The following is a 23235-nucleotide window of genomic DNA, read 5'->3' on the forward strand; positions in this document are numbered from 1 at the left end:
GCTTAACAACTGTCCAAGAACAGCAGTAGCTGCACGGCGGGTGCTTATGGCAAGGGAAGGTGAGGAGAGAAAGCAGGTAGGAGATGGCTCTCTTAATTTCTCTGAGTATTACTGCTGCTCAAAACATCTGTGCTTTAAATAGTTTAAAAAAAAAAAAAAGATAGGAGATAGAGACTGAAAGTAAATTAACTTAGCTACCTGTAAATTACTGTGTGTGAAGGCTAGCATACCATAAAACTGACATCAAAACATACATAAAGGAAAAAAAAGCAAAGGAGGAGAGATGTCTCCTTCTCCCACCCACCCAACTCGAGGAAGTTCCTGCTGTGTTTTACATCTCTCAATCCCCAGATTTATAAGGCACTAAGCATATGTCGTGTATTGGTTTTGTACTGCCTGTTTCTATCTGCACACCAACCTCCAAATGATACTTTTAACCCATAATAGCTAACAGTGTTTCACAGTGCAGAAAGGTTAGGCTGAGCATTTCTTCATGCATCTCAGCTGTTGGATGTCCAGAAGCATGTCCTATGATGGGACTGCAGCCCAGTGTGCCATGGAGCAGTCACCAGCAGCTTTAATGCAGTGGTGACAAGGGACATTGCACAGCCTGGCCGTCACACTAAGTCTGTCGCTGGGGCTAACTGCATTGAAGTCATAAATCAAGCTTTATGGTTGAGAAATGTCTTCAGTAGTCCCTAGTCATCAAAGAAATGCCATTTTATAACAGGAAACTGGGTAAAAAACAAATGTCATGTCTGGACAAAAGAGTGGAAAGAGCTGTAAAATTCCCCTCTGCTTGGCTGAAGGAATAGTTGTTGGAAATAAAGTCCAGGAGCAAAGCAACATGGAAGACAGGAAGGAAACTTATCTTCTTATTGCAGAAAAGTCTTTGTAAGCACTATGGAGAAATCAGAACAAGTGCAATGAGTCCCCTAACGCCTTTGACACTGCTGATATCACTTGTACCTCTGTGAGAGCAGAGAGAAGTAGCACACGTGAATTGCAGCTGAGTGAAGAAGAAAATCATTTTAGCGTGAAGCTGCTCAGCTTCATGCCACCGAGCACTTCCCAGGCTGCAGTGAGCAGCTGAACTGTTCCTATCTGGGAGCTCAGGGGCTCCTAGGTCACAGGAGCTCTGTTTGCAGTCAAGGTCCAGCAGCCATTCCCTTGCGTCAAAGCCAGGGTGTATCTAAACACTGCCGCTGCGCTTCCAAGAAATGCAGTTCTGTGCTGCTGCTGAAAGACAGCCTTCTCAAATACGTACCCAGTGGTGATGCACTGGAGATTTGAGGTTGGTACACGAGGACACGGTGCATGTGCCAAACAGTTACATCCCTTTTTGTATATAGGATGAGGTGTGGCAGGGTGCTGGGAGTCCCTGTGCTAGCTGGTGGTTGGATCCAGGTGGGAGATCCCGCAGCTGGAGCCGTTACCAAAATGACCTTGTCAATCAGTTTCCCCAGGGGGATTTCTGCTTGCTCTGTAGATATTTTTCTTTGAAGCTCAGGGGTAAAGTGATAGCAGAATACATTTTTAACAGGTCTAAAAACGTCTTGGCAAGGTCGCAGGTTTTTGATAGATGTCCCTTCCCTTCTTATTTCCCATAGGAAAATGCTGTCTTCTGGCCATTCTCAGGGAAGCACTGGTTGCAAAGTGATGACATAAAATTACACCAAGTGAGCTGAAATTTAAGCCTTGCTGTTACAGCAGTGACATTCAACAGTTAATGCGCACCCTCAACACGCAGCAGCTGCAGCGTTTCGTTACTGTCACTTACAAAAACCTTCAGCTCCCTTCAGTGTACCCTGCTTTGAGCCCAGAGCTTGCAGGCCCAAAGGCACCATTTTGTCAGTAGGAGCCCTTTAGCGTAGCGTGACACCTGAGAGACTTCAGCAGGATATAACATTGCTCTGGTACTGAGGTATGATTTAATATCCTTGATTGTTCTGGAAATTTGAGCTGCATGATTCAGGAGCCGTGCACGAGTACGGTTACTTCAGTGCGTAATGGGATTTATGTGCTCAGACGTGATGGATGCTGCAATCACATTTCTAACGTTGGTTCAGTAGGGGAGGGGGATGAAATCAAGTCTCTAGGAGTCTCGCTGTTGATTGCAGTGGAGGCGTTTGCACAAGAAGCTTGAAGTGAGAGATGTTGTAATGCCAAACTGGGGGGGGGGGGGCAGGAAAAAACTGAAAATAGAGGAAAAGTCTTTCCTCAACTCCCAATTGCAGCCTCAGGTTTCTTTCTCCTGTGTTCAGGCGTTTTCACCCTTGCTGATAAGATCAGCCGGGGGTTCAGGCAGCCTGCAGGCTCGGGGGGCAGCAGCTCCACCTGGGGAGCGCTTCCCTGCGGGGCTCACGTCCCGAGGGGGCTCCGGGAGCCCTCCGACCCCCTTCCCCTCAAGCCCTGTCCCCTTCTGCCTTCCGTGGGCCAGGCAGGGCCGTCTGACAGGCACCAACAACACGGCCCGGGGGTTGCAGCAGCGCGGCCCCCCCCCCCGCCTCACGCACGGCGCCGGGGCAGGCCCGGCGGCTGCCACTCAGGGCGCCGCGCCGCCTCCGAGCCGCCGGGGGCCGGACTCGAACCCGCGGCCGCCGCGCAGGGCGGGCTCGGCCCAGCCGTGGCGGGCGCCTCCCGCGGCCCTCTGAGGGCAGAGCCCCGGGCAGGGCGAGGAGCCGGTAAGCGACGGGAAGGAGACGGGGACGCGCACACACACACAGGGGTTTCCTCCTCCTGTAGAGCGTGGTTTTAGGGTTGTCCATCCTTCCTTCTTCCCTCCTCCGCCGCCCAGCTGCGGCTGGGGCCTCCCAGCGGTTTCCTTCCGCTGCCCAGATGTTGGGTGAGGAAGGGGATGGGTCGGGGCCGGGGTTTGGGCAGCGGGGTTTGGTCCTGCGAATGGTGAACAGCAGGCAGGCAGCGTTAACCTCGGTGGGTGCTGGCGGGAGGCGATGGGGAACGATCCAGGGAGGCAGGATGAGGAATGGTGATGTGAAGAAGCGAGACCAGAGGAGAGGAGAGGAAAAAGGCGACTGGTAACAATTTTGCATGTTTATTTTTTCTCAGAGGATGCTGCTGGGGTCATGGCAGGTTCTCTGTAGGTAGGTGAGTCACATACTGCATGCATGTGTGTCAAAGGAGGTGCCAGAGGAAGTGAAAGTGTTCAGATCGGACGGAAGATTAAAGAATTACCCTCTTATTGGGGAGCGATTGGCAGCTGGCTCTGTTACGCTAGGTGTGAGTTACACCTTTTGCTGGACTGCAGGATGCCAGGGTGTGAACTGCTCCTAGTCAGATCCTAAAAAGGGTTGGGTTTTGCTGGGCTCCTCAGTTCTCATGACCCCCTTATGAGAACTGGTGGGTCCAGCATGCAGGCTGCCTGCAGCACCCGCCGCATCCTTTCAGGCATCCCCAGAGTAGGAGTCAGGATGCACGACGAGCACTCCAGTGTGAACGCAGGCCTGGGAAGAGAGATGCAGTAATGGAAGGAGAGATTGGTTTGACACAATGAAAAACTGAAGGTAAACTAAGCACCAGCATCTGGGTCTAGCAGGGCATCTAGGGTTTTGGGGATAGGTGGTGGTTTGCCTTCAGGTTAATGGAGTGGAGTTGCCAGGGTCGTCAGTCCCTGACCCACCCAGCACATCCTTTCGTCATCTCACTGATTCTGACTTTGTTTTTCAGAAAAACTCCTTGATTCAAGAAAGCCACCATGAAAGGTGAGGAGGCTCGGCAGAGGAGAAAAGAGGGCAGAACTAGAAATGGAGAGCGATCCAGGCACAAAGCAAAGAGCAAGGGTAAACACAGAGAGAGCAGACTTGGCAGCCAGGAGGCAGAGGATGTCTCTCTGCCCGCACAGCAGAAGCTGTTGGCTGAGGAGAAGGCTTCCATGGCAAAGTCACGGGAAGAGTCAGCCATCGCGATTTGCCTGCAGGTGCTCCTGCCGTACCTCCTAGCTGGGTTTGGCATGGTCTTGGCAGGCATGGTTTTGGATTATGTTCAGGTAAGGGAAAGGAATCGATCTGATGTACCTGGTATGGGATAGGTGGGAAACTTTTCTTCAGAAGCAGGGGATTTCCTCCGGGGTTAGCAAGTAAAGGAAAACATGCAGCAGTTTCACATACTAACATGTCCTTCCAAGGCAGGTATTGTATAGCTGCTTTTGTGAAGCTCTCAGTAGACAGCATATGGTGTTTTTTCTGGCCCTTTTTCTGTTTTGGATGTAATAGACACCATGGTGCTGGAGAGTTTGCAAAGGAGCTGAGCCATCTAAGTAGGAAGGTGCAGTCCTGTGCAGTGGTCTTAACTTGGTCCCAAGAGGAGGATGGCTGAGTTGCAGCCCCAAGGGCTGTGGTGGCACAGTGCTTTTCTGCAGTAGGTACAGCTGTATTGCTCCTGGCTCTGGATGTGGCTCTGAATAGTCCTGCATCCCCTGCAAGGAGCCAACCCAGCGCTGTTAACACTTTATATATCCAGCCCAGCTCAGGCTGCGCCCCACATCCTTCTCTAAGGCCTTGTAGCAAATAACATAAATCCTTGAGTCTTCAGTCTTCCAGTCTGACCTCTGTTTTTGTGACAGTCAGGACCAGACCTTGCCTCCCATGGCATAGCAATACAGAGCTTTAAAGCAGCAATGAACGCCTACTTCCAGACAGTTTAAAGCTATAGTTAATTTACAGATTATAAGTTGCTATGCCTTTGTACTCTAAGTGACTCTTATTGCTGTGTGCCTTTTAGTTAACCTGTGTTATTTAACTAGCTAGCTGTTGGGTCAGACTGCCCTGAGTTATCAGATACAGTGACACTGAAACTGCTGTGCTTGTATTGATATAACTTTCACAAATCTGGAGGTGTGTACTTTTGCTATTAGCCCCAGGCTGATCTCCCTAAGCTAGAAGAGCTACAGAGGCTTCAGTGTAGGAACAGAGTATCCTTAATTGACCTTAGCATGTGCTCAATACCCAGCAGAATGTCTGCTCCAGAAAATACCACTTCAAATCCAGAACCCCTTGGCAGACTACTTTTGTCTCATTAGACATTGTTCTGAGAGTCTTAAGCAGCCACTTGACTTGCACAAGTTTGTGGTTTTCATTTTTATTTTCCAGAGTGCTCAGACCTGCTTGTTCCTATGGGTCTCTGAAATTAAATGCATGTTACTTCCCATAGTGAGGTATTAAAGTGAGAAATATATTGCAGATAGACTTACGATCTTGGAAGACTGTTTTTCTTTCAGTGTTTTTCCTTTAAGAGTGTTGGGGTTTTTTTTCTTTCTTTTTTTTTTTTTCTAGGAAGTATTGGGCCACTAATTTAAACAGAATGTGAAACAAACCTCTTACTCTTCTGAAACCCCAAAAGTCTGGTTTCTGCTTTATGCAAATAAAGAGCTCACAAAGAACATTCACGTTAGCGCTTAGAGCCTGGGGAATGAAGCCATGCAACATCACATAAGAAAAATAGGCCTTTGGCAATTAGCAAAATGACTTTTCATGGGTAAGTGTGGACCACCTGAATGTGTCTCATTATGAAATCACTGCTGCTGGGAACTGCCCTTCCCTTAGCCAGGCAGTCCTGCCCTCAGACCTGCTGCTGTTTCCGTGGGGCAACAGGAGATTCTGCAAGGCTTTGGGCCCCAGGCACTTGCAACTTGCTTGCTTTCAGCTCACCACTTACTCTCAGTCCCCTTCCCTTTCCTTTCCTAAAGTGGGGAACAGAGGAGCAAGGTAGGAAACAGGAATAATACACAGCCTGATCTGATGGAGAGCTAGCAGAGTCAGGAGTGCCGGTGCTTCAACAACCAGGACGTAGGGTCCCCAAAAGGCATTGCCCTTTGAGGGCTCTGAGATGTTAGACTAGCACTGTCTGCTGCTACTGGTTCTGTGTTGTAAGAGTGCTCATTGTATCCTTGTCCCTTCTTTGCAGGGATGATAAGGTATGTTTGAAACTGCATTCCTTGGCACTTGCTATCTTTCTGTCCATTTTTTGAACTGCAGCAGTAGATGGAAGCCCTAGATCAGGATGAGGGCTCCAACAAAGAGGCTGTTTCTGCTTTGGCTGCTTCAGGGCAATCTTACCTGTTGGCTAATTTATGAGAGTAGGGGTATTGGTGTATTTGTGTGCAGAGAAGGGCAGCAGAGCACTCACCAGGTTTTGCCACGAAGAATGCTACAGCCATGAGGTGCATTTTTTTCCCCAACTAGTTATAATCTGTTTCCGGCTGCTTGGCAACGCTCTTCTTCTTCTCAGATGTGGTATGTCTCTTTGCCAACAAATACGATATATCTCTTTGCTAGGAAAATGTGGCACATCTCTTTGCTGGCAATAATGGCATGAGACTTTATCAGAGACTCCTTAAATGCATAACAAAATGACCCAGTGTACACGCACAGGTGCCCTGAACCAATTACCTTTCTGTACACTGATTCATCGGTCGAAGGCTTTTTATGGTGCTTGCTTAGAAACAGAGAGAGCTGAAGCATGATAAACTTGTAACCCCTGCCAGGTTGAAGCTTTAGAACAGGATGTGTTGCTGCTGTGTTTTTAATGTCATTTGAGTCATTCGAGCTCATTGATATTTCCTTTACATTAATGTTGCTGCCTGTCAGCAGGCCTGTTGATGGATGTGGTCATATAAGGTATGCATGTTATCAGACCTTAAAAAGCGTGTAGCTGCTGCCCAGAGCTTGTCCTTTGTTCTTTTTTGCTTGAAGCCTCTGAGTTTCTAACCAGAACTGCGCCTTCATGCCATCGCTGCCCAGTTCCTGGCTGGTATAAAAAGGTCAGATGATGTGTGGTTATTACAGGATTTTTATTAACCTCCCTCTTCCAGCTATTGTGGACTTTTTTCCAGTTAGATTAGCTGAAATATACTCCCTTTTTAGCTTTCAGCTAACCGGACTATTGTTAGGTGAAAGAGGTGGACAAGTACACACCAAGCTATCTGGGAGTGGAGGAGGCTCTAGGGGCTGTCCCAAAATACTAACCTAGGAAGGACGGAGTTTCCCATTTTGTAGCTAGGGCTCTTGTTTTCCACCCTGCTGTGCTTGCAGAGAGGTGTGTTGTGCCGCCTCAGCACACTAGGCTTGGTACTTTGCTGTGTGTGATACCAGACGAAAAGAAATGCACCATCCAAATGGCTGAGAATGTCCTTAGTTCTCCGTTTATCTACAAGGCAGAAGTATGCCTTGTTCCGTCCAGCCTTGCTAACGCACTTAGCTGCAGGCTGGGAACCAAGTCACGGGGGCAGAGTCCACAAGCCATTAATCTTTACATCTCTTTGCAGAGAGTGTCAGGGAGGTTGATTAGTACAACAAGTATTAGTAAGTCAGTGCAGTTCAAACATTGAATTTGAACTGGATTGAGAAACTTGGATCTTTCATGCCTACCACTGAACACTTTCTTTCACTCATTTCTTTCAGTAGGGCATAGCTGGATTTGAACGTGTTGTTGAATAGTGAAAAAGCCCAGCTGCCAACCTGCTAAGCCAATCCTATACTCTTTCATCCTAAATTGAGTTTTTAAAGCCTTTTCACCCTCTGTTCTAGTTAGTTTTGCCCAAATTAATTATTGGAAAGGAGCCCCAGCAGAATACCCAGACTTCCCTCTCCTCATGCTTGACTTTGAGCTGAATAGTTCACTGCAGTCTTTACTGAGCAGGATATAAATTCTTTGTATGTGGCTGTGATGCAGCTCTGGTTCTTGGGCTTGTGTCAGCTGTTTGACCAGGGAGACTTCGGGATGAGACCCCCTCTCTAAGTGACGGTTTCTTCCTGGGAGTATGCAGAAGCAGGGTGTTTTGCTCTAGGACAGGAAGGGAGACCAGTTCACAACATGCCCTGGAAATATTCGTCCTTTCTCTCCTTTGCCTGTGGAGTAGCGAGATTACGGAGCTACCTTAAATAAGCTCTGGCTATGACTCTTATCTTGGCCTTTGCAAACTAGCAGAAAGTTGAAGTGATGACAGCAGATAAGGGTGTTCGCTTTTGAAGCTTATTGGCTGGTTCTCTAGATTTTTTTTTCCCCCCTGAAAGCCAGTCATTCAGAGGTATAGCTGGCACAGAGCGATCGTTACATCCCGTTGAGACCATGGAGGGGACGAGAGGGGCCAGGGTCTAGAAGGGCAGATCTTCCCTCACCAGCTGGCTTAACTGTCACTTGCCCGGGGATGGAAGCTGCATAATATAGTCAGCCGGCAGAAACGTCGACTCATGTTTTCCTTGACCTTTCTTCACCTTGGAGGAGAGCAAAACGGATCCTGGCTGTTAACTCCCCACCTCCTCGGCCTTGGGACAGCGAGAAAAGTTCAGCGTTGCTTATGGTGGGAGTGAGGGAAGTGGGGCTGGCTCGCAGCAAGCTTATATATTAAACCATCGCATCAAAGGCAAGCCGCAGTCTGACAAGAAATGTAACCTGAGGAGAAAGGACACTAGTGCGTTTGAGCACGCTGAAGGATTCTTGCATGACCTGTCACTCTTTCAGTGCTGTAGCCTGAGCAGGTCTTACTGGTTTTTACCGAGCTGGTGGGAGCTGAATGGGGTGTGGGCTCGTTTCTATTCGTCCACGGACATCTCTACAATCTTCTTTTATCTTTTATAATTCCCCCCTGGATATAACTCGGAGAAATAGTGTCCGTCGGGTTTGCTGCCACCTGGGCTCAACCCAGCTGAACCAATTTTGGAGGATACCCTTGCTGCAACCCTCTGGACGCGCTCCTAGGAGGAGAAGAAGATAAAACGATTTGGCATCATTGTTGTAGTTTAAGGAAAAGCTTATTTCTTTTGACTTCGGAGTGAGCTACCAGGAGGATCTGTGTGATGACCTGATCCCCCTCCACTTGCGCTGCTGAGCATGGGGTAACGGTGTTCGACCATGGTGGTCACCCAGTTAGAACTGGAGCTGTGCTTTCATGGCCAGAAGCTGCGTGGTTTCACCTGCAAGTTGACTAGGTCAGCCAGTGGATTTCTCCCAGAGACCTCGTTCTCCATTGCTTCCCAGATTTTCGTGCCCTTCCTTCTGGCTGGCTTGGGCATGGTAGCTGCTGGCCTCTTGATGGATGTTGTTCAAGTAGGTACATGTGGTTAGGCAGCTTCAGTAGTGAGGGGGTGGGCTGCTTCACTGACCTCGAGTATTTGTGGTTTGCTGTGTTTAATGCGTGTGGTCCTGGTAGCCGGTCAGCCAAATGGCTGTGGGCTTTTCCTGTGCTAGAGAGATGCTGTGTGTCTTCTTAAGATCGGTGCATGGGCTCCTTGCGAAGTGGGACAGCAGCTTTCAGAGGGGCTGCCTGATGCCGCTCTTGATGCTTTAGACTGGGTGCTCACTGTACTGCATCCAGCTAAACACTTTGGTGATGACTGCTATGAAGCAGCTGGGGTCAGGCTGCAGCGTATTCCCCTGTTGCATGATATTCTTTCTTCAAAAATGTCTGATAAAGAGATCTAGGTCAGGGTTGTTACTAACTACCCGTTTCACTTGGAGGCGAGTTTATATGTTTTCAGTTCTTTGCAAACAACCTAATGTAATCTTTGGTCTAGAAGGTATTTAGATACTGTGATGAGACGCGTGCCAGCATGAAAAGATAAGCATTGCCTACAAACTTAGTGCTTCTTGGCCAGATTCTGAGGTGGGTGTAAATTTGGAGTAACTTCCATCTACTTCCAAGCAGTTGTGCTGGATTTACACCTTTGTGCCCACAGCCAGAATCTATCCCGTCTGTCTTTCCGTTGTACCAGTGGCACAAATAGAAATGCAAAATTTGATCTAGTTTGGGCATCTAATGCCAGTGGATTTACAAATCAAAAGGCTGGCAGAGTTTCCCAAGGATATATCCTGCAGTCTGAGCTCACTGGAGTACATTAGATTCTCTGGCATTCGTACCACAGCAGGATCTAAATATGGACACTTGAGTGTTTGGAAGGACAATACCTTGCTGTTTTTTTCTTGCACTGGAAAAAACAAAGAAGGCAGCGAAGTTGAATAAAGGGGAATATGAGGAATATCAAAGAAGGGTTAACTGGAGTGCACAGCTGTTGCTATGCTGTGTTTGTTGTCTCCACCTTGTTGTGCAGCGCTCAGGCACAGACCTGTCTTGCAGCATTACAGAAGTTCTCAAACTACCCAAGATGTTATGTTAATATTTAGCAGTTATCTTTGGCCAGATACCTCCGAGAAGTATAAAGACATCGTACGTACCCGTTCCGTACCCTTGGCAGGTGAATAGGTCTTTGTTTAAAACAAATCCAATGCACTTGCTGAGAAGCGGGCTCTGTTAAAGAATGTGACTATAGCAAAACTGATGGAAAACACAGTCCTTGTGTACCTACATTGCACATGTCCTTTAAAATACCAGAGCACGATCTACTTTGCTCACTTTGCAGTATTTGCTCACTAGACTCTTAGAAATGGGGTCATGCATGAAGCATAATAATAGGAAGTATATTTTTTGGTGAAGGTGTTTCCAACTATACTAAAATAGAAGCCATCAGCTCCCAGAGGAGGGAGCTAGTGCATTGAGAATCCCAGCCAGCATCGGAGGGATGTTATTGAGGTAAGCTGGCATGATGTCAACAACCCTCTTTTTAAAAACAAAACTGGTAGTCGGAAAAATCCAGGGATTTTAGCCTTTAAGGATTCAGATTGTTTTTCTGTGCCTTTTTGTCTGTGAGCTGCTTATTTTCAGCTTTTTTTCCTGCAGCATGAGAACTAGAAACTCGGTGTCCTGTCCAACTAAAATCTGAGACTTGGTTTGCTTGCATGAGGCTATGTATCATGAGACTCACGGTGGCAATCGTGAGGGCTCACACTGCAGAGACTACATTTTTTTCTAGTCCAGGAGTCTGTGATTTGCCCATTTTTCAGGGGATGATCTGACCGAGGAATGCTTTGCACGATGTGTAGTTGCTACAAAACATTCTTAGAAAACTCCAGGTCTACCTTTGACAGGGAGATGTGTGGACAAGCTCCAAGATGGTATCTAAAGCATACATGTGAGTTTAATGGTGCTGCTCTGTTTTGTTACGTAGAAATACAGTGGCTCTGCTGGGAGTCCAACTGTTTCTATAATTTGCAGAGCTGATATTGTTATAAACTGTAGAGCCAAGTGGACAGTGCTTATTTGTGTCCATCAAACTTTACAGGACTTCAGCAATTTCTGATCCATCAAATCAAGAGAGATCTGTGTCCAGCCCAGTTGACATCAAACTCAAACTTGGGTCTCTCACACTGTAAAAGGATGCCCAAAGCAATAGCCATTTGCCTTTTTCTCTTCTTAGGAGCACAGATGATGGATGCAGCCTCTGTGAAGGACCAAGATCACTGCAAGGGTCTTTTCTTGCTGAACGATCCCACTTCAGCCTCCACTCCAGTGAGCCCTGGCCGGCTGGTCGGTCTGGATTCCAGGCTGGCTGGCATTGCTGGGGAGGCACAAACCCTGTGGGACCCCGTCAGTGTCTGGTCCACTGTTTTACAGTAAGGTGAAGAATCAGGTTGAAGCTGGATGATCAGATTTCAAACCAGAGAGTTCAGAAGGAGAGCTTCCCTTTCATTCTCCCCTTCCACACCACTGCAACGTGACACAGTCCAAACAGAAGTCACAGACATAAGATATTTCTATCCTTTGTTGATAGAAGCCCATGGGATGATTAACATTGAAAGGGATTTTGAATTGGCTTGGGTTTTACAGTCCAGGATCTTTTGATCTTTCTGTTGACTTGTTCGGGGCAATGGAAAACCTGTGAGGTTTCTTAGCTGCTGCTGTGGGAGGATGGAGGGGTAACAGAGGACGTGGCTGGGATTATGAGGACAGCACAGTGTGGGATGGTGGGGTTAGCCTGGAGCTGGAGAGTCAGTCTCAGTACATCACAGCCTCTTTTCCCCTCTGGGATCCCATGAGCAGATCCAACTGCCATGGGGATCATAGGATCAGGTGGGTCAGCTGCAGTGGATCATAGGGTGTCCAAATTCTTCAGTGCCGTGCTTTGCGAGTTATGGCTCTAACTCCATTATGGGTGCGTGAAGTGGGAAAAAGTTACTTTCTCCCTCGGTTTCCTTGTGTGGATTTGATCTAGGCCAGTTTTCCCCTCAGAGGACAGAGATGCCTGCTTGGCTCCATCCAGCTGTCCTTGTTCTGGCAGCTCCTTGCCTGAACAGCCCTAACCCGCCACACCCACCTGCTCCTTCTCCTGGCAGTCCTGCGTAGCAGTGGCACGGGGACCGTCCATTTATTCTGCATTTCTGCAATCTCTAACACAATGGAATCCTGACTGCTGTGGTATAAATTAGTGTGAATCTGTCCTCAGGCTCTTGGTGAGTCACTAATGAGACTCAAATGGAAGCAATTAAATCAGCTTTGTTTTTATTAGTACAGCTGTGTGATTTTTTTATTAGTTGTTCAAAGCTTTTCAGTGGAATTATATATAAGCCAGCGTCCCAAAAAAATCATACCTCACATGCTAAACCTTCCGTTGTGATGGCTTGAGACCTGTAAAATCCATCATTAACACAAGGATTGAAGCATACATTGATACAACAAAGTCCTATCTGCCAAAGGTGACCTACATGTAAAATATAGACAGTTGAGTTTGTCTCTTTCTTCATAGTTATGTCTTTTTATGTGCAAAATGTGCAAGGTCTTACATATGAATGCCTGCACATTTGTGTATTTTAAATGGTTGAGCTTTTTTACATTGCGGCTAAGAGCTATTTTTTCTCCTCTTTCTTTTGAAGGTGTCAAAGATGGGTTTGGATCTTTTTTTATTCTTAATTAAAGAGGTAGGAGAGAGGGCAATTTGAGTCTTTAAGAGATGTCCGCCCCTTTTCTCAGGTATTTAAGTTCCATGTTAACAAATCCAAACAAAATTGCAGTGTACCAAATAAGGTGACTCTTCTCGTGTTGTCTGTTATTTAGTCACAGTAGATAACTTTTAACATTTTGAAATGTGCCAGGTTCCAGATCAGCAGTGCCAGGAAATAAGCCTCCTCATATTGATAATAACGTTTTGCCTATTATCTGCACTCCTGAGGGGTGTCTTGCACCACGTGTTCGGGGCTGGCTCACCCCCTCTATCATTCATATTGACTCAGAAGGAAGCTGTTAAGTCTTCCCAGCAGACAGCCACACCACCGACTTCCCACAGCTTCTCAGGGCACAGCCAGAGCAAAACACCGAGCCGTTACACCCTGTGTATGTTTCCCAACAGGCTGGATGGTGAATGTGTTGACATCTCTTGAGTCTGTCTCACCTCCCGGATATTCAGGTTTACAAAATCCCAAGGGATGTGGAGAAGGTAGGCAGAGGTCTGTTCATATTTGTCCTCTTGCACAAGAATTCAGGACCGTCATGTGAAACTCACCAGTGACAAGTTCAGAATTAATGAAAGTTCACGTGATGTGTAGCTAAGCTGTGGAAATTTTTGCCCCAGGATGGCACATGGGCTGGAGGGGGTAGATTGCACGAGTACATGAAAGAGAAATCCTTCCAGCAGCGCTAAGTGCACAGGAGCCCCTCCAGCTTAGGACCCTGTGGCAGATAATTGTAGGCTGGAAAATATACTGGAGAATTATCCTGTATGCTTGTCGTGTTTATAGGTGCTTATTTTATACATCTGAATTTGACCAGTGATAGAGGTAAGAATAAATTAGATGGATCTTCAGTCACTGCAGCTGCTATTTTTTCTTGTATTCTGCTCTTAGATGTTAGGTTGGCTGATTTTACTTCACAGTGAGCTGCTCTGTTCTGCAGTTTCATTCTGATGTGAGCCTCTCTGGCTACAGCGTGACTTTGCAACATCCTTGTACGCACAGGGGGTAAATGAATTATATTGAAAGGCACCGCGTGGTAGATACACTAGAGAAGATGTGTGTTAATCAACAGAGTTTAAGGTTTCAGATCATCTCCAGCGTTGCAGCTGATTCAAGAACTTTGTATAGTTCAGCTTCAGAGGAGCAATGATAATGAAGATTCTGGCCCAGCAGTTCAGGCTTATGGGATATCTTAATTCAAAATCCTTTTTCCAGCTGTGCTGGGAGTGTGCTTGGTAACAGGAAGATTTAGGAACTGCCTGCAGAGAAGACATACAAAAAAGTCTTTCAGTCCCACCACCAGTCTTAGATGCTTAGTTTGAGATTTGGTAAAGAAAGACAGACGTGACTTTTTGTTGTTAGATCATTTCCAGATCTTTGTGTTTGTTCTCATGAGTCTGGATAGCAACGGGAGTTCCTGTGTCTAGTGTCAGTATAGAGGACGGAGGGCGTGCTGCATTTCATTTGGCTTGTGAACGTTAATAATTTCTGATGGTGTTGGCTAATGCTAAAAGGTACATTTTAAGTTGTGACTTTCCAAAACCTGCTGCTGCCTTCAGGAAGGTTTCTACACTGTTAGGATAGTGCTTTGTTGTACATGAGATCAGAAAGTATCCTGCAAGCTAAAAATTGCTTACTTCACTCGCAAAGTGCAACCAGCCTCGGGCAGGATCTGCACACATGTGCCTAGAAAATACCTGTTTTTCTATATACCTGTTTTTCTATAATACCTGGGGCCGAGTTGGGAACCTGCTCCGCTCTGAAGCAACAGCATTGCAGTGGTCAGCATCACAAATTGAGTTATTTTGTTTTCTCCCTTCTAGCACTGGGCCGTGTTTCAGACGATTACAGAAGTTTTTATCCTGGTTCCTGCCTTGGTTGGCCTGAAGGGTAATCTCGAGATGACGCTGGCATCCAGGCTCTCTACTGCTGTGAGTGTTAACAAGGCGGTGGTAGTGGGAGGGAAGGAGTTAGCAGGAGGCATCAAGAGATTCTGCTTTTATGTAACCACTCTGTGTATGAGACAAGCCAGTTTCTGCTAAGTAGAAATTAGCGGTGTGTGAGTGTTAAAATAATGTGTTTGCCCTCATTTTATAAATGGAACAGAGAATTTCTGTCTGCTCTTTGAATGTGAATTAATCCCTGTGAGGCCAGTTGCTCCTATCTAGGGCCTGGTGACACATGAAGGAGACAGAGCTGGGGATCCAGAGCTGTCAGCTTTGGGACTGGATTGCTTTTCTGCGGCTATTGACCCTTGAGAGAACCAGGGCTTCCCAGCAATTCCATCTTGGGGGGAGTAGCCTGAGGCTTCTTGGGACCTGCATTAGCTTTTGTTTCTCTGGATGTGATCTCTCAGCAAGGTTTCCTATCTCCCTAAACAGTTCTGTTTGCTTTCAGCTGTTTGGGAGAAATTAGAGCTTAACAGAGCAATTTAGGGGGCCAGAAAGAGGAAAAACAGTTTAATTTGTCCAACATGTGGTCTGTGTGAGATTTGGTGGATGTGCTCACTCGGTTTTAAGGTGGGTTCCCTACAATGCCTCTGCACTTCCTTGTGAGCTTCTGATGCCCCTGGGGTGCTGGTTGGGAGCACATTAGAGATGTCTCAGGAGGGGAGTGCAGGGAAGGCTGGGAGATGCTGACTTGTCCTTGTTTCTCTGGCTTTTAGCAGCCCCTTTCCCACAGGGGCCAGATGAAATTGCCTTCGGCAGCCACCTTTGCCACGGGGACAGGTTTTCAGGGTGTCTCTTTTGATTCCTAGGCTAACACTGGACAGATGGATGATGCTCAGAAGCAATGGAAAATGGCCACCTGTAATTTAGCCCTTATCCAGGTGAGTCACTCCAGCTGGGAGAGGTAAAAAGTCCTTTTCTCTTGTTATTCTGTAGTCTGACGGCATCTGTTCCCAGCAGTTCTGGATCCAGAGCTATTGATTCGGGGCAGATATTCTCAACAGAGCCAAGCAAAGCCTTGACCTCCAATAAAGCTCTGTGTAGGTCTGGAGCTTGTAGTTCATCAGCAAAACAGATCTAGACATACGTTGCCTTTGTGGACAAACTGAAATAATGAAAGAAACTCCTTTTGCAGGGGGAGCTGCAGCACAGTCCCTGTTTCACAACAGCCCCCAGCTAAAGCCTGTCATTTACAGGCAGAGTTTGGGAATCAGCCTGGGGCAGGAGGGGAGAGATGGGAGAAACAAGCTCTTTCTGCTTGTTAAAATCCAGCAACTAGCCTAGAAGGTTGCACATGGCAAGGCTAAAGGGCTTGCAACATGTGTCTGTGTGCTTTCCCTTATCTCCTTCCACAGCTTTCAGCTTGGTAGGAGTGCTGTGTTGATGGGAAGCCCATTTTTGTGTTGACCGGGGCTATTCCTTCACTGATGGACTCAGTGTCCTTTGCTAAAGTGTTATCTGCCCTTTGCAGGCCTCCAGAGTTTTTCTCCAAACTTTGTCAGGATTTTTTTTTTTTTAGTGTAGCAGAGCCTGACAGGGATGCTGCTTAAATACACAAGCAATCAGCATCTCTGCAAGGGTTTGCTTTTTGCCCTCCTAGCTGTGCAGAAATGCTGCAGTCACGTGGAGCCAGGACTGCCTGGGAGCAGATGTGGCTGATTGCTCACCAGCTGTCTTTTGGCCCCTAGGTCCAGGCCACCGTGGTGGGACTTCTGGCTGCCGTTGCTGCTGTGATCCTGGGAGCCATCTCCAAGGGCTCTGTGGAGCTGAGCCAGGCTGCTGTGCTGTGTGCCAGCAGCGTGACCACAGCCTTCATAGCTGCACTTTCTCTTGGTGAGTTGTTTTAGTTCCTCCTCAGATTAAATGCGCAGTACTCAGGTGCAGAAAAAACCTGTCCCTTCTGCCAGGGAGGCCCAGCTGAAATCCTTTTCGTTTGGCATGGGGATGAGGGGTGGAGGGAGCATTAGTCCCATGTCCACTGCTTCCCTCCTTCTGCTCCCTGTCCTTGCTTCTCTTCTCCCAGGATCTGCTGTTTGCTGGGCTCTTGGCATCAACAGCAGCAATCAGAATGTCCCGTGTTACCTGACTTCCACAAAAAATGCCACGTATCATGGGTGGATGTATATGCACACACACACTTTCTCCATTCAGCTTGGGTGACGTATTAGCCATCCACACTGTCCCTTTCGTAGGGGAGGATTAGCTGATGCCTTGCACAAAGCAGGGTATTGAGAGTCTGTTTGCTAGCAGACAACTCCAGGCCGTGCTCAAGATGGACACCAGAGGATTGGGGCTGTCTCTGTGCCTTACCCGCTCTGAGCCCTGGCTCTTCCTGTTTGCAGGGCAAACACGATGGGGTGGACGGGCAGGAGCTGCTCTGTGACAACTGAGGAGGAACATTTTGTAGGTCTGCCATGTGAGGGCAGCATGATACCCTGAATAGAGGGAGCTGGCAGAGTTGGGTATAACAAGTTTTCTAAGTGAAAGGAGCAAGTCGGAGCAAGTGCATATCCTGAAGCTGGAGTCAAAGGGTGATCGTAGATGCCTTTGATGAAGAACATTACATGAGGCAGTTGTTAAAAGAGAAAAACAGCAGCCCAGCTTTCATTAAACTCTTCCCTTCAATCTCTCTGCTCAGTGTGATACAGAGAGGCTTTGCTGCTGCGCCATTGCAGGCTTTCAGCTAGCAGTAGTTTCTTCCCTGGGCATGGCCACAGCCGGCCTGTGTGTGGGTGTGCACGATGGGAAACTGGTATTTTTATGGCCAGGGAGGGAGGCAGCGGGAGCTGTTCTGTGGGGAGGGGAGTGTGGGTGTCTGGGAGGGCTTTGGTGGAGAATGCTACAATGTGAGGATGTGCTTTTGTATAAGGCACGTTGTATTGAGGAAAGTGGCATTTTTTAGGGGAGAGCTTATGCTCCTGTGCATGCTCAACTTCTGTGGGCCTGTGCAAACAGACACAGAGGTTGTGAGCAGGAGCAAATCCTTTCCCAGGCTTCCTTTGGCTGTCACGTACAGGACGATTTTGAAGAGATGTCATATGTCCTGTCCCAAGGCTGCCCTGGCCAGTCACACAGCAGCGAAGGTTGGCCAGATGGAGTTTATGCCAGGGGACCCTTCCACAGACCTGTGAGAGGTCTGGTGGCTGAGGATTCTCACGTGTTCATCAGGGCTTGGGATCTGTGCTAATTAACCTACTTGGGCAAGACAAACTTCTCTCCTTTCTGACACTCTTGAAAAGCTGCTGAATTTTCCAGGTGCAGCTCAGAGCGTGGGGGTAGGCGGGTGGTGTGAGCCACTTCCATAAAAACCCCATGGCTCTGGAGCTGCTCCCTGCACCATCCCTCACCATGTGCAAATTAAAGCAGCCCAAAGACTCTGGGCTGCGAGGGGTCTGTCTGATGGCTGAGCTGAAAAGCTAATTCAGGCTTTTGCTTGCTGTGAGTAAGCTTGCTGCTCCTTGGTGGTTCAAACTCTCAGAAATTATGGTCTAATATGGAAAATATCTTTGTGCTGCAGAATCCAGAGTAGGAGATGGCACCAGGAGGCTGCCGCATGCCTGCTGTGTGCTTATCTATGAGTGTGCTTCGTGCCTGGTTCTGCTTCAAGGCAGCAAAGATTAGGCTGCTCAGGAGGGGAGCTTCTACATTTGGGCTGCCTGCTGGTATCTCCTTTGATCCCTGGAATCTGCTTGTGTGCCTCTGGGCCTTTGGTGAAGTTCATAAGGGCAGAGGCATGCCCTTCAGACTGGTGAAAGCAAGAGGACAAATTCCTGGGGATGTCCAGTATTCAGCGGTGTGATTCCGCTATGGGTGATCTGCTGCTTGCTTTCCCCAGACCCTGCGTCCCTCTGGGAACCAAAATAGCAGCTCCAGGGTGAAACGCAGCAAGATGCTTCCTCTGATGCCTGCTCTGTGTCTTCTCTAGGTCTGGTGATGATTGGCGTGATCATTGGAGCAAGGAAAGTTGGGATCAATCCAGACAACATCGCCACACCCATAGCAGCAAGCCTTGGAGACTTGATAACCCTTTCCCTGCTGGCAGGAATCAGCAGTACCCTCTTCAAATACATAGGTAAGGTGTTTAGCAGGAATTTGCAGCTCAGCAAGAGATGAATCCTTGTTAAATTATTGCAGGGCACTTGCACATTTCTGGGATGCTTCAGAGTGGAGGCTGTTCATGAGGTGGGAAAATGACTGCAAATGCTTTTTCCAGGCAGTCTTTTAGCAGCAAACTGGAAGGCAGAACCTAAGAAACACAACTAGTATGTCTAAAAGAAATGACCAACGTGTATCACATAGCTTTAGATAAGAAGGTTGATGTATGTGACACTGTTCCTGCATCTGTCATTAGTGCAGCATAACTACTTTCTGTGCATGGTTCATAGCAGGCCCCTCCTCACAAAGCTATTTCAGGGTTTTGGCATTTGTAAAGTATTCTCATGTCTTCTCATGTGGAGAGTCGTGGATGAACAAGATGATACTGTATTCTTGGAGTTAGGGAGATAGTGCTGCATTGTTTAATGCTCACGGGGCTCTGAGTAGGCGTTGTGGCTATGAGGTTAGCTGTGCTGCTGGTTGGCAAAGACTTGGGCACCTGTTGACATTGAAAAGCACAAAACATGTTGCAACTTGGTGGTATATGTTTGACTGTTGCTTGTAAAGTGCTCATCTATTTACCATTAGCGTAACCTAGAATAGGAACAGGAAAATAAAGAGATCCAGAAAGCTCAATACCATTTGAAACCTAAACTGTTGCTTCAGACTGTGAGCAGCAGTGAGAGCAGCTGTTCCCAGTTTGCATAACTCATTCCATGTGCCAGAAAGTGAGGGAGCACACATTGCAGGGAGAGGCCCATCAATTGCTTCCATGCAGTTCTCCTTGGGCTTCAGAGGTGCATTTTTTTATTAGGCTTTTTCCATGACGCCATGACACCTGCCTCTGTACAGTTCATTTGCCTTTCAGTTGCTGTGCCTCTGATAACATCTCCCAGGGAACACATGGCAGAACAACATGATAGCCTCTGTGGTTGTGACTAGAGAAGCATCTGTGATGCTTTCAGAGTAGTTTAAATAGTTTCAGCCTCCTGATATGGATAATACTCACCGCACAGACACCTGATTATTGAGAGCAGAAAGTGAGTCAGGTAAAAGGAAGGCACCATTGATGGCGGTTAAATAAATCCATTTCTCTCCCCAGTGTTGTAGTAAGGGATAGAAGATGATGTGACTTTTGGATCCTACCAAAATGTATCCTTCAAAAATACCAGTGGGTCTGTAAGTTTGGGGTACCATGTGCCTTCTGGTACAGTACCTTCTCTTTACAGAGAATACACCCTTTCGCCAGTGAAGATTTCTGATTTTTTAAAATCAACCTTTGACCTCCCCAGTCCGTAATGAAGATATGAACTGTATCAATGGGTTGCAGCTTGCTTAGGGGCTGTTCATGGTGTTGCAGAGTTGGTATGCAGAGACCTAGGTCCGTTCATTCCAGCAGGAGTCTTTCTGTAGGCTTCGTAAGCTTTGATAGACACCAGTGCTGTGTGTATGCATCGTTCAAGAAGGAACTAATCGCCCAAAACAACGAGGGTGGGGGTAGGAAATCCAGTACAGCAGCTAAGTCTGTCATACAACCCGTCTGTCCTAAAGGTGGGTAAGTGCCCTGACAAAACAGCGACTATTTACACCCCAGAAGTGGTTGCATTTCAGTGCTGAATAAAGCCACATGTAAAGAATGCATCCCTTTGTGTAAGAGCCCTTGATTCTGGGAAGATATCATCAAATCAATGCTATCTCATCCAGGTAGCCTGAGGCCCTGACAGTGTCATTTTGAAAAATGTGCACTTCGAGCCTGCAGTCTCCCAGATTACCTGCAAAGCCTGTGTTACAAACCACTGGCAATGGCCCCAGCACAGAGACCAGATGGAGAGCTTTGTCGAAGAAGTGTTTTTATATCAGAAGGGTTGGCATCATCCCCATCGCTTGAAGGTGTTTCTCATGGTTCTGAGTCATGTTTGTTTTCTTTTAGTTTTGCACATACACTTATTTTTTAAAACCTTTGCTTCTAAAGGTCACTTCAAGGTTATGCCCCTACTGAACGGAAAAAGCACCTAATGGAAACACGTTAGCTAGCATGAAGGAAACCCTGGATCGTAACTGGCTAATACATGCAAGAGAGCATTTGTCCCTGTAGAGCAGGCCAGCTGCTCACTGAGCCTGCTAGCTTATCACAAAAAGTACCTATCACGTCTTGTTTTAGATGAAGGCATGAGGTGTCTGTCGTAAATCTGATGCAGCTTGCACATAGGAGAGTTCCCCCTCTTGCCCTGCTGTTTTATTTGTACCCTGAAGCTGGAAAGTTTGTAACTTTTGTCTTGCTTAGTTGGAGACAAAGTTGGAGACTTGCACATCTTCAAATATTACTTGCTTTGAGTCCTGCTGATTTTCAAATAGCATCCTCTAGCAGTGAGTTTCAGAGGTTAATTATGAATTTCTGTGGTGGAGTGAGGTGGTCATGTGGGGAATATCTTGGTTCATACGATTTTTCTGTTAACGTATCTCAGTCTGAGCCAGATCCCTGCTGCCTTTCTTCCAGACTTTATGCAATATAATTTTGGCAGCCCAGGAAGCCAGGGGCATTTAATTCAAGATTTCTTTTCCTTGCCAGATATGAAATACCTTTCTCCTCTGATCTGTGCTGTCTTCATTGTCATGATCCCACTCTGGGTTGCTATCGCCAAGCAAAGTCCTTCCCTTGCTGAAGTTCTGAAGTCTGGATGGCAGCCGGTCATTGTTGCAATGAGCATCAGCAGGTAAACCAAGGAACAACCCCCTCTAGCCCACACGTTTGCGTGTTACAAGGAGACCCTGTGCTTATTTAGAAAGCCACAGAAAGGGAATCTGGAAGGGAAAGCGGAAGGGTATCTCAACAGGCTATGAAAAGCAGATAGGGAGCTCACAAATGACTGGAAAAAGCAAGTCATTGTTTTAAGTCCCACTCATACATTCACGTACCACATGGGTGCGAGCCAGGAAACCAAAAAGGGAGATGATAACCGTCGCAAATAGTCAGACTTCAGCCTCATTTTTATCCAGCTGTAAACGACTCTAGTGAATGTAGGGCCAGGTAGTTCGTTCCCCTCTGTGCTCCATCATTCAGACCCAGCTGAGACAGAGTTTTGAAAACTGCTAAAACCAGTATAGAGGTTTAGCAAAACTTTTGGCAAGGATGGTAAAGCTTCCCTGACTAGTATTCGTTTTGCTCACAGGGGGTCCTTGCTGATCTTCTTATGCTATTAACAAAAAATGCAAGGCTGTCAGTGAAAACAGATGTAAAAGGAGTAAACGTCTGCTATAGGGAACAGTCCAGCACTTGCAATGGGGAAGAAGCAATAATCTATCTCAGTGTGCTGTTTTCACAGCATAGGAGTTGTCCTGGGGAAGAGATTGATTCACCCTCTTTGCCTGTCCTTTTTTTTTTTTTTTACAGCATTGGTGGACTCATCTTGGACAAAACTGTAACTGACCCGAAGTTTGAAGGCATGGCTGTTTTCACACCTGTGATTAATGGTAGGTTGGCCAGGGAGGTTATGTGCATGCTTTTATTTATTCCTCCTCTGTCTTCTCAAGGGTTATGCTGTCCACTGTTGTCCCTATGCAGGAGTCTCTTTTCAAGTCCCTGCTGCCATCACCAGTGGAAGTGCAGCCACTGGTCCCCATTACATCTCTACTTACTGGTATTTTGAAGCATCTCTGGTGCAAAATAGCAGGCAGGGCTGAAACATACTTACAGAGTTGTTGGAAAGGTTAACAATATCTGATGATTATCTGTGATAGCTATGCTGACACCTTCACTTTCATAACATCAGACCTACTAAGGATGTCACAATAAATCCATTTTCTGTCTCTCTTCACTCACTAATTTGAGCTGTGCAATCATCCCCTAAACAGATTGATGATAAAGACTAATATATTATGTACACATATATATGTATACAAGATTATGTGTATAGATTATATATATACACATAAAAACATCTTTTGTGTGTATATTTATATTTGTAAGAAGCCTCACAATACTCTGTTATACACACACGAATGTATCAATATAAACTGCTGGGGATCACTGAGAATCTACTGGGTCGTTTTTCTGCTCTTCTAATGTTCCTTGCAGACCAGGCCCATTCCAAGGGAAACCCATGTTCCTAGGGAAGGCTTGGCCTCATGCCACTGTCAAAGCATGGTGTCATCTTGAAATGTCAGAGGGTGTCATCCAGCTGTCACCTTGCTGGATCTGCATAAAGACAGCCGCCTTGGTGACAAACTCTTTCCAGCATGGTTAGCCAAAGTTCCCGATTAGGAAAGTCCATATGTCAACAGCCGTTTAGGTGAACAATGGCTGACCCAGACATCAGTCTCTGGGGGTGGGTGACTGTTTGGCAGAGCTCTGTGACTTTGTGCAGGTAACTACGTTGCATGTGCACGAGAATCGTGC

General features: G+C 47.0%; 1 protein-coding gene across 11 annotated transcripts in view; it reads left to right on the top strand.

Annotated features, from left to right (window-relative positions):
* The window catches only part of SLC41A3 (solute carrier family 41 member 3), a 146001-nt gene that overhangs the window by 117661 nt on the left and 5105 nt on the right, over window positions 1–23235 (top strand). For 6 of the 11 annotated variants that reach the window (XR_013955509.1, XM_080605937.1, XM_080605945.1 and 3 more), the window contains 6 exons: window positions 14619–14726; window positions 15554–15625; window positions 16433–16577; window positions 18670–18816; window positions 21409–21553; window positions 22231–22310. Coding sequence is in view for 10 of the 11 variants with exons in the window: in XM_080605937.1 (XP_080462063.1) it covers window positions 14619–14726; window positions 15554–15625; window positions 16433–16577; window positions 18670–18816; window positions 21409–21553; window positions 22231–22310 (697 nt within the window). In the remaining variant the exon portion in view is untranslated. Of the gene's footprint in view, window positions 1–2552; window positions 2685–2706; window positions 2846–3181; window positions 3525–3687; window positions 4007–8044; window positions 9064–14618; window positions 14727–15553; window positions 15626–16432; window positions 16578–18669; window positions 18817–21408; window positions 21554–22230; window positions 22311–23235 lie in introns of those variants that run through there. The other 5 variants (XM_080605941.1, XM_080605943.1, XM_080605944.1 and 2 more) reach the window with 5 other exon arrangements.

The sequence above is a fragment of the Anser brachyrhynchus genome (assembly GCF_964034855.1).
Source record: "Anser brachyrhynchus genome assembly, chromosome: 10".
Lineage (NCBI taxonomy): Eukaryota > Metazoa > Chordata > Aves > Anseriformes > Anatidae > Anser > Anser brachyrhynchus.